The sequence below is a fragment of the Patiria miniata genome, unplaced genomic scaffold (assembly GCF_015706575.1).
Source record: "Patiria miniata isolate m_02_andy unplaced genomic scaffold, ASM1570657v1 HiC_scaffold_10, whole genome shotgun sequence".
Lineage (NCBI taxonomy): Eukaryota > Metazoa > Echinodermata > Asteroidea > Valvatida > Asterinidae > Patiria > Patiria miniata.
Window position 1 is genome coordinate 11043554 of NW_024037048.1, and position 11819 is coordinate 11055372.

The 11819-nt window shown below is 39.0% G+C and overlaps 1 protein-coding gene across 1 annotated transcript; it reads right to left on the minus strand.

Moving 5' to 3' along the window:
* Positions 1-2553: 2553 nt before the first annotated feature.
* Positions 2554-3051, minus strand: LOC119740735. The gene has a single exon (XM_038216140.1). It carries the CDS (start codon positions 3049-3051, stop codon positions 2554-2556), a length of 498 nt encoding a protein of 165 aa, XP_038072068.1.
* Positions 3052-11819: the final 8768 nt, after the last annotated feature.

The window sequence follows — 11819 nt, forward strand, 5'->3', positions numbered from 1 at the left end:
ATTTAGTAACTCGGTTAAAAGTTTGAGAGCATTCTAAGCTTTTGCTGCCCTTGTCCAGGTAAACTTACTTTTAAATCCGGTGAGTTTTAAAGCAGCAATGAAATTCTTCATTTAATATGAAATATTACAGGGTTTCCCGTCTAATTTTACACTTTGCTTATTCAATCAAAAACATTTTCATTCAAATTCGCATAAAATAAGCAGACCTTTTCACACCCGGTTGAACTTAGCGAAAGCTCAAAATATTTTAGAGTATTCTTCATTCACGCGTGAAAAGTAAGCAGCAAATTACGTGAATTGTGCATTGAATTTCTTGTGCTTTGAATTTCAGTCCCGCTCGGGAATTCACTTTGATGCATTCGTTTACAAAAGCAACACAGTTCAATGATATTTGGAAGTTGCATTAGCAAGATATTGTGTTATCGTGATACAACAGAGTATAAAATGACATGGATTTGAACAGGTTTGACAAAGGAATTTACAGCTCTTTCGAAGAAAAAAATAATGACCGGGAAGGGAATATGACAAATGCAAAACAGAACTTTAAAATTGTGAAGTGTCTAAGTGATAGAAGGAAATACATGTTGAAGACTCGCCAATAAAAAACAGATTTTCACATGAGGACAATTAAGTGACCAGTTTGTTAATTGTTGAAATCACGTGTTGGAAATAAGAAGATGAAAACAATAATATATATGCCTATATTATATAAAATTCGAGGCTTTGCATGGTGGGGTATCGGTATCGTTTCGGTTTGCGGTAACACCATGTGGTAATTGTCCTGCTTATTATCAACTTTGCTAAGTAGCTTTTGTTCTGATAAAAACAGTCCTGCTGTAAGTTCTAAACGAAATTGTCTTTGGTCTCAACGTTTCGACTAGCCTGCTCTAGTCATCGTCAGGAGACTGAAGATAGTTGGAGATGCTACTCCTTAAGTAGGATTTGTTAGGATTGGGAGTGCTTGCTGGGCATGCCCTGCTCGCTCGACTGTGTCAGTTGGCTGTGAGCCTTGGGCATTGTGTTGAGGGATGCCCGCTGAGCGTCCTGCTCGCTCAGGTGTGTCAGTTGGCTGTGAGCCACGGGTATTGCAACTTGGAATAACTGAATGCCATATGTTGCTTATGAAATAGCCGATATCTTGTGGGACAGTGTCATGTTTGTGGATTTCAATAGCTTCTCTGATACGACGGGTGTACCAATGTTTCTCTTGGGCTATGATTTCCGCTTGTTCTCAATCAACAACATGATCCAGAGCAGCAGAGTGTTTGACAACTGCCGATTTGTCAAGTTCCCCTCTGCGGCCATGAGCTATGTGTTCTTTAAGCCTGGTAGTGAGATCTCTGCCGGTCTCGCCAATGTACACTTTGCCACATGAGCAAGGAATTCGGTAAACTACTGCTTGACTTCTTGGGTTGTGCTTGTCTTTGTGGGTGTACAATTTCGTTTCGAGTTTGTTGCGAGTTCGGTAGTAGACCTTAATATTGGCTTCACGTAGGATTCGCTGGATCTTGTTTGATGCATGGACAATATACGGAAGGACTGCAACCGGCATGTCGGGTGTGTTAAGGGTCTGAGACATGCTCGAATCCGGTGCGAGGCTGTGATTCTTTGGTCTGTACCCGTTGTCTCTTAGCATTTTATTAAGGTGCTTCAGTTCGGATTGTAGGTGTTCATCATCACTGATGATATGTGTCCTTCGAAGTAGGGTGCGGTTCACCGAGGTCTTCACTGATGGTGGGTGGAATGAACGAGCATTGAGGTATCGGTCTGTATGTGTAGGCTTCCTGTATACAGAGTGCCCAAGTGAACCATCAGCCCGTTTGGAAATGAGTACATCAAGGAAAGGCAATTAATCGGATGTCTCAGTTTCCATGGTGAATTGTATACTCGGGTGTTGTTGGTTGAGATGGCGGAGGAAACCATCGAGCTTGTCCGGGCCATGTGGCCATATGATGAATGTATCATCTACGTATCGAAGCCATAACTTAGGTTGGAATTGAGCAGTTGCCAAAGTGTTTTGCTCTAAATCTTCCATGAAGATGTTAGCCAGGACTGGGGAAATTGGGGACCCCATAGGAGTGCCTGAAGCCTGTTGATAGTAATTGTCTCTCCATTGGAAGTACGTAGACTTTACGCAAGTCAGGAGAAGATCATAGATTTGAACTGGCGTTAAGCTGGTTCTTTCCGCGAGTGTGCCGTCTTGTTCGAGTATCGACTTGGTTACGAGGCATGCTTCTTCAGTCGGTACATTAGTGAATACAAATTTGACATCAAAACTCACTAGCATGTCTGCAGATTGCAATTTAATTCCCTTTATGGTGTTGATGAACCCTGCTGAATTGAGTACATGGTGAGGCGTGTTTCCCACGAGTGGGTGTAGGAGCTTTGTTAAGTGTTGTGCGAGGTTGTAGGTTGGGGAACCTCTTGACGACACAATAGGTCGGAGCGGTTTGTCCGGTTTGTGGATCTTCGGTTGGCCATAGAATCTTGGGCATTTCGAGCTGGATGGACGAAGATGCCTGTATAATGAAGTCGGTAAGGCTGAGCTACGATTTAAGGAGAGTAGTTGGCGGCAACTTTCCTTTCGACTGCTGGAATGGGATTTTTCTTGAGGCGGGTATAGATATCTGTGTTGAGGATATCCTGAACCTTATGGTCATACTCCGTGCGGTACATTATGACTTTTGCATTACCCTTGTCTGCCTTTAGGATGTGTATCGAAGAATCATTGCGGAGGCTGTTGATAGCCTGGTGTTCAAGTCTTGTTATATTGGATTTGGGAGGCTTCGAGTGCTTCAAGACTTGGTGTATTTGGAAACGGATGTTGTATGCCTTTTCTTTATCCATCTTGCGGATAGAAGGTTCAATCGATTGTATGAACTCTTCCACAGGGATCTTACAAGGGGTAGTGGCAAAATTCATACCCAAGGCTAATATATTTGATTCCGTTTTAGATAGCTGGCGTTGGCTGAGGTTTACGACTGAGTTCGCTTTCTCCATGTCATCATTGTTCCCTTTATTTGTGGACGTGTTCCGTGAGGCTCTGTCCATTCTCTTCTTGCCAAAAGAAATGAGGCGTTGGAATTTTCGGATCTGTTTCCTTTGGGTGGCATGAAAAGTGTGTGATACAGATTTATCCGTGAGGGCGGATATCTTATCATAATCTGTGGGGTGCATAGTCGTGCGGAGACTATCCTTGCTACTCTTTATTTCTTGATCGGTTCGGTATAGGCAACATCGGGCGGAGGCAATTTGTGATCGAAGTAGGGCTTTATTGGCAGTATGTATGATTTGAGCAGAATTGTTTTCTTTGATAGGGTCTCGTAGGCAGAGACTCCTTGGGACTACGTTCGCATCTCTACATCTCTTCAGAAATGTCAGGTTATTGATCAGTTTGCAACGTCTTGTACAAGAGCGTTGGTATAACTTGACAAGGTTTTTCATGCGCTCCCCGTAGAGCATACTGATATAAGATTTGAGGCTTTGCATGGTGGGGTATCGGTGTCGTTTCGGTCTGCGGTAACACCATGTGGTAATAACTACTGCTTAGAAGATATTAGTTCTAAAAAGAACTTGTCCTGCTTATTATCAACTTTGCTAAGTAGCTTTTGTTCTGATAAGAACTGTCCTGCTGTTAGTTCTAAACGAACTTGTCTTTGGTCTCAACGTTTTGACTAGCCTGCTCTACTCATCGTCAGGAGACTGAAGATAGTTGGAGATGCTACTCCTTAAGTAGGATTTGTTAGGATTGGGAGTGCTTGCTGGGCATGCCCTGCTCGCTCGGGTGTGTCAGTTGGCTGTGAGCCTTCTTATCAGAACAAAAGCTACTTAGCAAAGTTGATAATAAGCAGGACAAGTTCTTTTCAGAAGTTATATCTTCTAAGCAGTAGTTATTACCACATGGTGTTACCGCAAACCGAAACGATATACCTATATTGCAAATCATAACACTTTTTTTGTGGCCAATACGATTGACGTTTAGCGAATTAAATGGGCTCTTATTCCATTGCAATTTTGTTGAAAATGAATACTTCCAGATTCGGCTATACTCAGTGCAAAATTAAAAACCAACAAAAGAAATGAATTTTCTTTTGCACGAAAAAGTTGCCTTCACGCTTTGCTGGGTGTAAATATTCAAATCAAATGAAATCGAATGCTCTAACTGTGATTGAATGAAAAAAAATACGAAATTGGACGGGAAAACCTATATGTTATGATTCCTGAACGTGATAAACAATCACAAACGAATTACAACGTGATCAACGATCACGAAAGAATTAGGACAATCATGGTTGCAGACACAATTTCGATCTAAAAAATTGCGAATACTATTAACAAGGATACAAAAGAAGATAAATGCCAAAGAATCCGATTACACAATAACTGAATATTGATGAGATCAATATTTTTTTTCATCTTAGTTCTCTTTTTGACCAATTGATGTACGTACATAAAAATGTAAAAGGAAATTTGAGCGTGTGTCCGCCATTAGTTCAGGGCACCCTGATGAATTTGACAAGGAATTTGCAAAGACTGCAGGCCAAAATGTCAGGCACAGTTCTACGGTGCGTGTAAGGGGAGGGAATTCCTCACTTCTTTAATACATGGTGAGTCAAAAAAAAGCGAAACCCAAATGTTGGGACTCTTGTTTTATTGAAGTTCTGCATGTAGTACTTTGAAAATTAAGGTTATGAAAGACCAATTCATAAGCTTTTTTTTAGTACAAGAATCGTTCAAATCTCTCATGTACTTTTCAAGCTACGCATTTGTAAGCAAAACCGGTGTTCTGTCCACGGATCAGAAAAAGGTGTGCGTTCTTTCAGCAAAACGAAAACAATTCACGCACATCCCTATATGTGATTTGTTTTCGTTTTGCTGAAAGAACACTCACCTTCTTGTGATCCGTAGACAGAACTTTAAAACCGTGGTTGTGCTTAAAATTCCGCTTTTGTATCCTAGATTTTGAAAGGGCTACATGCAGAACTTCACTAAAACAATGTTCCCGACATTTGGGTTTCGCTGTTTTTGACTCGCCCTGCATAGGCCCTATCACTCGAGCGATGTTTTTTTGTTACAAATTTTGACCAAAAGGTAACTGTATAAATATATCAACAAAAAAAACAGTCTCCCACGAAAATCACTGCTCTGTTCTGATGATTGTCAAATAACAGACACTCACCTAGATGTAACGTTCTTGAATTCTATCACAAAGGGAATCCTCAACACTCGAGCAGATTGCGAGCTGGAAATAATACCAACAATTATTAAACAAATACTACTATTAGTGGAGCTGCTAAGCGAAAAATCGTGCACTTTGTGGTAAAAGCATGAAGTGTCAAAATGGGCTAGAAATTATTTTAAGATCGGGACCCATCCTGGATCTTGCCCATTTTGGGGGCGGAGCTTGAGTTTTCAAAAAAGGGGGTGCAAACAATACAACTCATGAAAACTTTATTTAACATCAAATTTCCTTGTTTTTTTACGCATTCTAACACCTATTATTTTCCACCCATTTTGTGGGCGTGGTCTAAATGTTTAAAAGAGGCGGTATATATTAGCAGTTTGGTTCCAATATGGAAAACATCATTCAGTTTGGTAGTAAAATCCTGAAAATTGGCATGTCCAATTGAAATGGGCTGAAAATAATTTTAAGAGGTGAACCCATCTTGGATCTTGCCCATTTTGGGGGCGGAGCTTGATTTTTCCAAAAGGGGAGTGCAAAAAATGAAAACTAAGAAAACTAAGAAAACTGTATTTTACATCCACTTTGTTTCTCATGCTTTTAAATAAACTTAGACATGAGAAATAACATTCTAACATTCTAACACGTGTTATTTTCACCCTTTTGCGGGCGTGGCCTGAATATGTAAAGAGCGGTACATTAGGAAGCTTGATTCAAACGAGGGAAAATCATCATTTTTGCTGGTGAAAACCGTCTTCTCCCTCGATTTACTATGTTTACCATACACTGTAAAGATAATTTTAAACGGTTGCAAGACTAATTGTTGCCCTTTTAGGGGTAAAGCTACATTTTAATGTAGCAGCTTTAAATTTTTCATATCTTAATTGGTATGATTGTCTACAAGTAACTTACACGTGGATGAGTAAAAAAAAGGAAACTCAAATGGCAGGACATTTTTTTTGATGAAGTTCTGCATGTAGCACTATCAAAATCTAGATATGAAAGCCCAATTTATAAGCTTTGTTTTAGTACAAGAATCATTCAAATCACTTATATACTTTATAAGTTACGTAATTTTAAACACAAACACTGTTTTAAAGTTCTGTCAGCAAATTGAAAACAATTCACATATAGGGGTATGCGCTGGAATTGTTTTCGTTTTGCTGAAAGAACCCACATCTTTTTTGTGATACGTGGACAGAACTTTAAAATGGTGGTTGTGTTTAAAATTCCGTAACTTGAAAAGTACATATAAGTGATTTGAATGATTCTTGTACTAAAAGAAAGCTTATTTCATATCCTAGATTTCGAAAGTGCTACATGCAGAACTTTATTAAGAAAATGGTCCCGCCATTTGGGTTTCCATTATTTTTACTCACCCTGTATACTTACAATGGCAGCATGTCCTTATTGTGATTGTTTTATAAACACTATGGGGATCACAAGGGGGAGGGAGGGGGATTGGGGCGGCCCAATGGTGGATTTCTTGAAAGTGCTTTTCTAATATGTTTAATATATATATATATAGGCATATAAACGTGAAAATATGCACAGAATATACGTCCATTCATTGCAATGTGTACTGTTGGATTTATATTAGATGGACGTTGGGACTTGGGGGAGTAATGTCTTAATGACTGAAAAGGAGAGAATGATGTTGTTGTTTTTTTGAGAAATTATGTAACTTCTTAAATAATGCGTTAGCATTTGGATATGTTAATGGGAGAAATTGCAGTTGACGCCCCCTCCCCCAAATATAAAAACTACACGAATACACGAAATACACGAATGTATCAATGTAGCCGATAACATTATTTGTGTCATTATTTGTTCCACGAACATTGTCACTTGATACGAATTCATTCAATGATATGAATTTCAGATCATTGTCTAATTCTCCCTATATAGTATAATGTCCAGTTTGCTGACGTCACGATCCTAAAACCTCACTAAATCATTACGTTTTTCTATATAATATCTAAGGGTAAGTTTGGTAAAATTTGGATGAATGGTTTTTAAATTAAAAATATTCTAACTTTCTTGAACGTGCTAGGGGGTGCCCTTTCAGGCGATGACATCGCCATGCCACTGTTTTTTGTATTGGGCATTTTTCATTTAACATTTCCATTATTTGTTTAATTGTATTAAAATCCTTCCGTTTTTAAGTTACATTCACTTCTCAGTGCACGTCCAGTAGCACCGTAAGTAAATGACAAATGGCTTTGCACACGGGAATCCAAGTCATTGCCTGAGACAATGCCTACCGCATAACAAAAATAGATAACGGTAGTCCATTCTTTTGAAAAAGTTATAATTTAAATAAATCTTTTTTTTCAATTTAGACCTTATCGCTTGTAATCCGATACCTGATGACGCCATGATGACGTCCCAATTTTGTAACATCTTTGGTTCAGGTACACATACCAGGTTTAATCATCATCATCCCATGAACTGTTTTGATGAAATTTTGGTTAGTTTTGATTTAAGGATCATTCACCTAAATTTGACTTTCCGGTAGCTCCGGAAGTAAGGTCCCGTGCATTCACGTACTTGACAAAAGTGTTTGTCAATTAATGATCTATCTGCGTACAAATTAGGAACATGAACACTCAGTTTGTTCAAGACTTATACATATATGAAAGAAGTTGGCCACTTTTGAAGAAGTTGGATGAGGGTTGATCTTTGTTCAAAGTGTCATATTTATACCGTGTAACGTTTAGAATAATAGTCGCGGAGCATCATCCAGAAAAACAAACAGGAAAAAAAAGGCAAAAGAAAAATTATTATCATTTCAGAGTGGTGATCGGGCTGAACGGTACAATTTTTAAAAGTATTTATCTAGTAATGCTTGCTTTTTTTTGAAAATTAAAATCGGGTAGCTGTATTTCTTGGGAAATTTAGGGGGCTTTTTTTTCAAATTTCGAGGACAGACAGACAGAAAAGACAGACAGACAGACCAACCGACCACCAAGTGACATGAAAAAGCTCCTGCCAGAGCTTTAAAAATGTTTTTGATCTTAAAAAGGTGTTTTTGAACATTTATACTATGATATCTACCAAAATGGCATCATTTCAAATACTGGTCAACCAACATTCCAATTTGAGCATATCCAAAATATCCCAGTCCTGATAGGGTTAAACTTTTAATAGACTGTGGTCCTATCAATGGAAAGAGAATCCACACGCAAATAAAGGAAGTTAATTGGCTCTTGGCAATTGCTTGAATTTGTACACATACGCTGCATTTACATTAAGGACATAAAACCACTTTGAGTCTGTATACCCAATAAAGTGATCTTTCGTTGCGAATATTCAGCCCCTACTTTGAAATGTAGCTCCACTTCTAATAGGCTTGCGGCAAAATTCTTGCAACCTTGTAAACTTGTCTTTACAGTGTATGGTAAGCATAGTCCAATACAGATGTTGTGTTGTCACCAGCAAAAGTCATGATTTTCCCTCGCTTGAATCAAGCTGCTCTAATATACCACCTCCTTTACATATTTAGGCCAAAATGAGGCCACGCCCACAAAAGGGTTAAAATAACAAGTGTTAGGATGTTAAAATGTTATTTCTCATGTCTAAGTTTATTTCAAGCATGAAGAACAACGGAAATGGGTGTTAAATACAGTTTTTCTGAGTATTTATTGTTTGCACTCCCCTTTTGGAAAAATTAAGCTCCGCCCCCAAATGGGTAAGATCCAAGACGTATTCACCTCTTAAAATTATTTTCAGCCTATTTGAACTGGACCAGCCAATTTTCAGAATTTTACTACCAAACCAAATGATGTTTTCCATATTAGAACCAAACTGCTGATTTATACCTCCTCTTTTGTTCATTAGGCCACGCCCACAAATGGGTGGAAAATAACGGGTGTAAGAATGCTAAAATGTCATATGTTATTTTTATGTTTATTTCAAACCATCGAAAAACACGGAAAATGGATGTTAAATACAGTTGTTATGAGTTTGTATTGTTTGCACCCCCTTTTTAAAAAAATTCAAGCTCTGCCCCCAAAATGGGCAAGATCCAGGATGGGTCCCGATCTTAAAATGATTTCTAGCCCATTTTTACCCCACCTGCCAAATTTCATGCTTTTACCACAATGTGCACGATTTTGGCCAAAATATATCGCCATTTCAAGAAAATATTCAACAGAATCTAAGATGCATTCTGAGTGGCACCCTGCATGCAAACAGAGCTTGTGCTTCATATTTTAAGACGAACAGCGGACAAGGGCGGATCGGGGAGAGGGGTGGCAAACGGGGTCATGCCCCCCACCCAATAAAAAACCCCGAACCCATTTTGGTTGGTTTTTTTTTTAGTGACGTCGCAATAAAGGCAGCCACTGGGTACACCACCATCTTTTCCAAACAAAAAAATGGTTAAAGTGGTCAGAAATTGCCTCAGATCGCACCACAGTGCATTTGGAATCACAAATAATTCGGGGCCCTTAAGTGGGCCTTGAACCCCACGCCGTATTTTTTTTGACCCACAACTCTATACATGATTTCTACCAATTCATCCAGTTAAATAAAGCAACTTGAACTTGTATAAAACTGTGTGCATAATCACGATCCGGTCCGGGTTTCCAGGGTACTGCTTGAGCAATAACACAAAATAAGACAGGCATGTTTTTGATGTCCGGATTTCCTGAAAAACGTTCTTCCGTGAACAACTTCCACATAACTTTTGATCCTGAATTAGTTTCAGTGATTGCCGGGAAACAATGTGAGTACAGTAATGTCAGAGAGGAATTCCTTATTCCGAACAACAAAACCCTGATATATTTGGGTGATTGGGTACTACCAAATCATTCTTTGGAAATGTTAAGAAATATATTTCTTTCTTCCTTTCTTTCTATTTTTGGACAATAATTATCTGCGACCTTTCTTCTGAACCGTACAGTTCACGGTATAAACTTCAAACCTTGAACGAACATCAACACTGTTTCCGAGGTGTACCTTTTTATACTCTAACGTCATAATGACGTCATCAGGTATCTAATTACAAGCCTTTTCACTGGAAAACCTCATAAACAAAATGAACAATCATGTTCACACTTTGAAATCTGATTGACCATACTTTAAGAAACATTTCTGATTTTCGAAGACAAAATCGTCTGACATTTTCTTGGGGGGGGGGGTACCGGTAGGTCAAATTTAGGTCAATTTAAAATGCAAAAAGAAGCTGCAGATGGATGAAACCTGGTATGAACATGAACCTAAATGTGAAGATGTGGATATTTTACATCAAATCATACATCAAATTACAAGCATTTAAGGTCCCAATTTGACAAAATAAATTGAGAGTCGCGGATCCAGAGGGTCGGGTGGGATGGGGAGGGGGCACCTCCCCCCCCCCCCAGCCCCTGCTGTGACACACACACACAACCACACACACAAACACCCAGACTTACGTTACATACCTTGTGTGGACATTGCTTTGTTTTCGTGTTGTTAAGAAAATTCGGTACAAAAAATAACTTTACTTAAACGGTGAAAACTCTTTTAACCCAATTTGTTTCTATGATTCCCTATAGTGTTTCTCTTCATTCTGCTACAAATAAACCTCACCCAAAAATGCTTCTAAACCTGTTTTCCAGAAAGGGCAAAACCTTATGTGGACACGGCTTAGTCCACATAAAGTTAACACAACCTGCATTATGTGGATCTCTTTTGTTCACAAGTCCACAAAGGGTATGTAACACAAGCTCACCCACCCACACACACACAAAATATATCACAATTATAGTAATACTAACTACCTGTATGTTCGCCTGTCACAACAATTGGACATACTTTTTTAAGGAGCCTGACCCTCCCCTCGCAAAAATTCCTGGATCCGCCCCTGTTTGAGCAATATCTTTTGTCCTAATAAACCTGAGTGTTCATTGTTTTATGAAGTGGCAGATTGTGCCTTCGGCGATGGGCTGCAGGACTACAGGGTCATCATATTTGGACGGAATTGTTTTCCTCCAAAAGGTCATCGGATTATACCGCAAAAATGAAAAATGATGAAATAAGCCTTATTTCAAAGGGTGTCTTAAACACGTTTGAAAGTTGTGAGTATTTGTCCTGATCTTTAGAAATGAGGGTAATTTATCACTGACGTGTATGGCAGTTTATTTGCTGGTCTGCACCCGTAGATATTCGTTGGACTACCGCAAACGACTTTAGGACGTTTCAGGATCGTGACGTCATTAAACGGAAGTTATTATAGGGAGAATTTGAAAGCAGGAGGTCGTGGGTTCGAGTCCCACCCGAGTGATTTTTTTCTTAACACATACTCGGGAGGCAACACACTGAGTATACAGTAGGCAAAACCTAATTTGATTGATTTACACTCTAAAAAATCTGCAGTGATATTTGAACAGCTGTTTTTTTTACAATAAAAACGTCCATAAAGGTGACTTTATAGTGTGCTATCCATACCGACAAGAACCAAACGATTTTTGTTTTCAAGAACTAGAGAAAGTAGTCAGTAGGTTGACAATTTATTTTTGAGAGCGCACAATGGAAGTAGTAGCGGAAATATTGCCAGAAAGGAATTCCTCATTTGTATTGCCTTGAAATTTGACCTCACAAAACCGTGGTCTGCATCGCACCAACTGTTTACATTAAGAGCTGAAATATAATA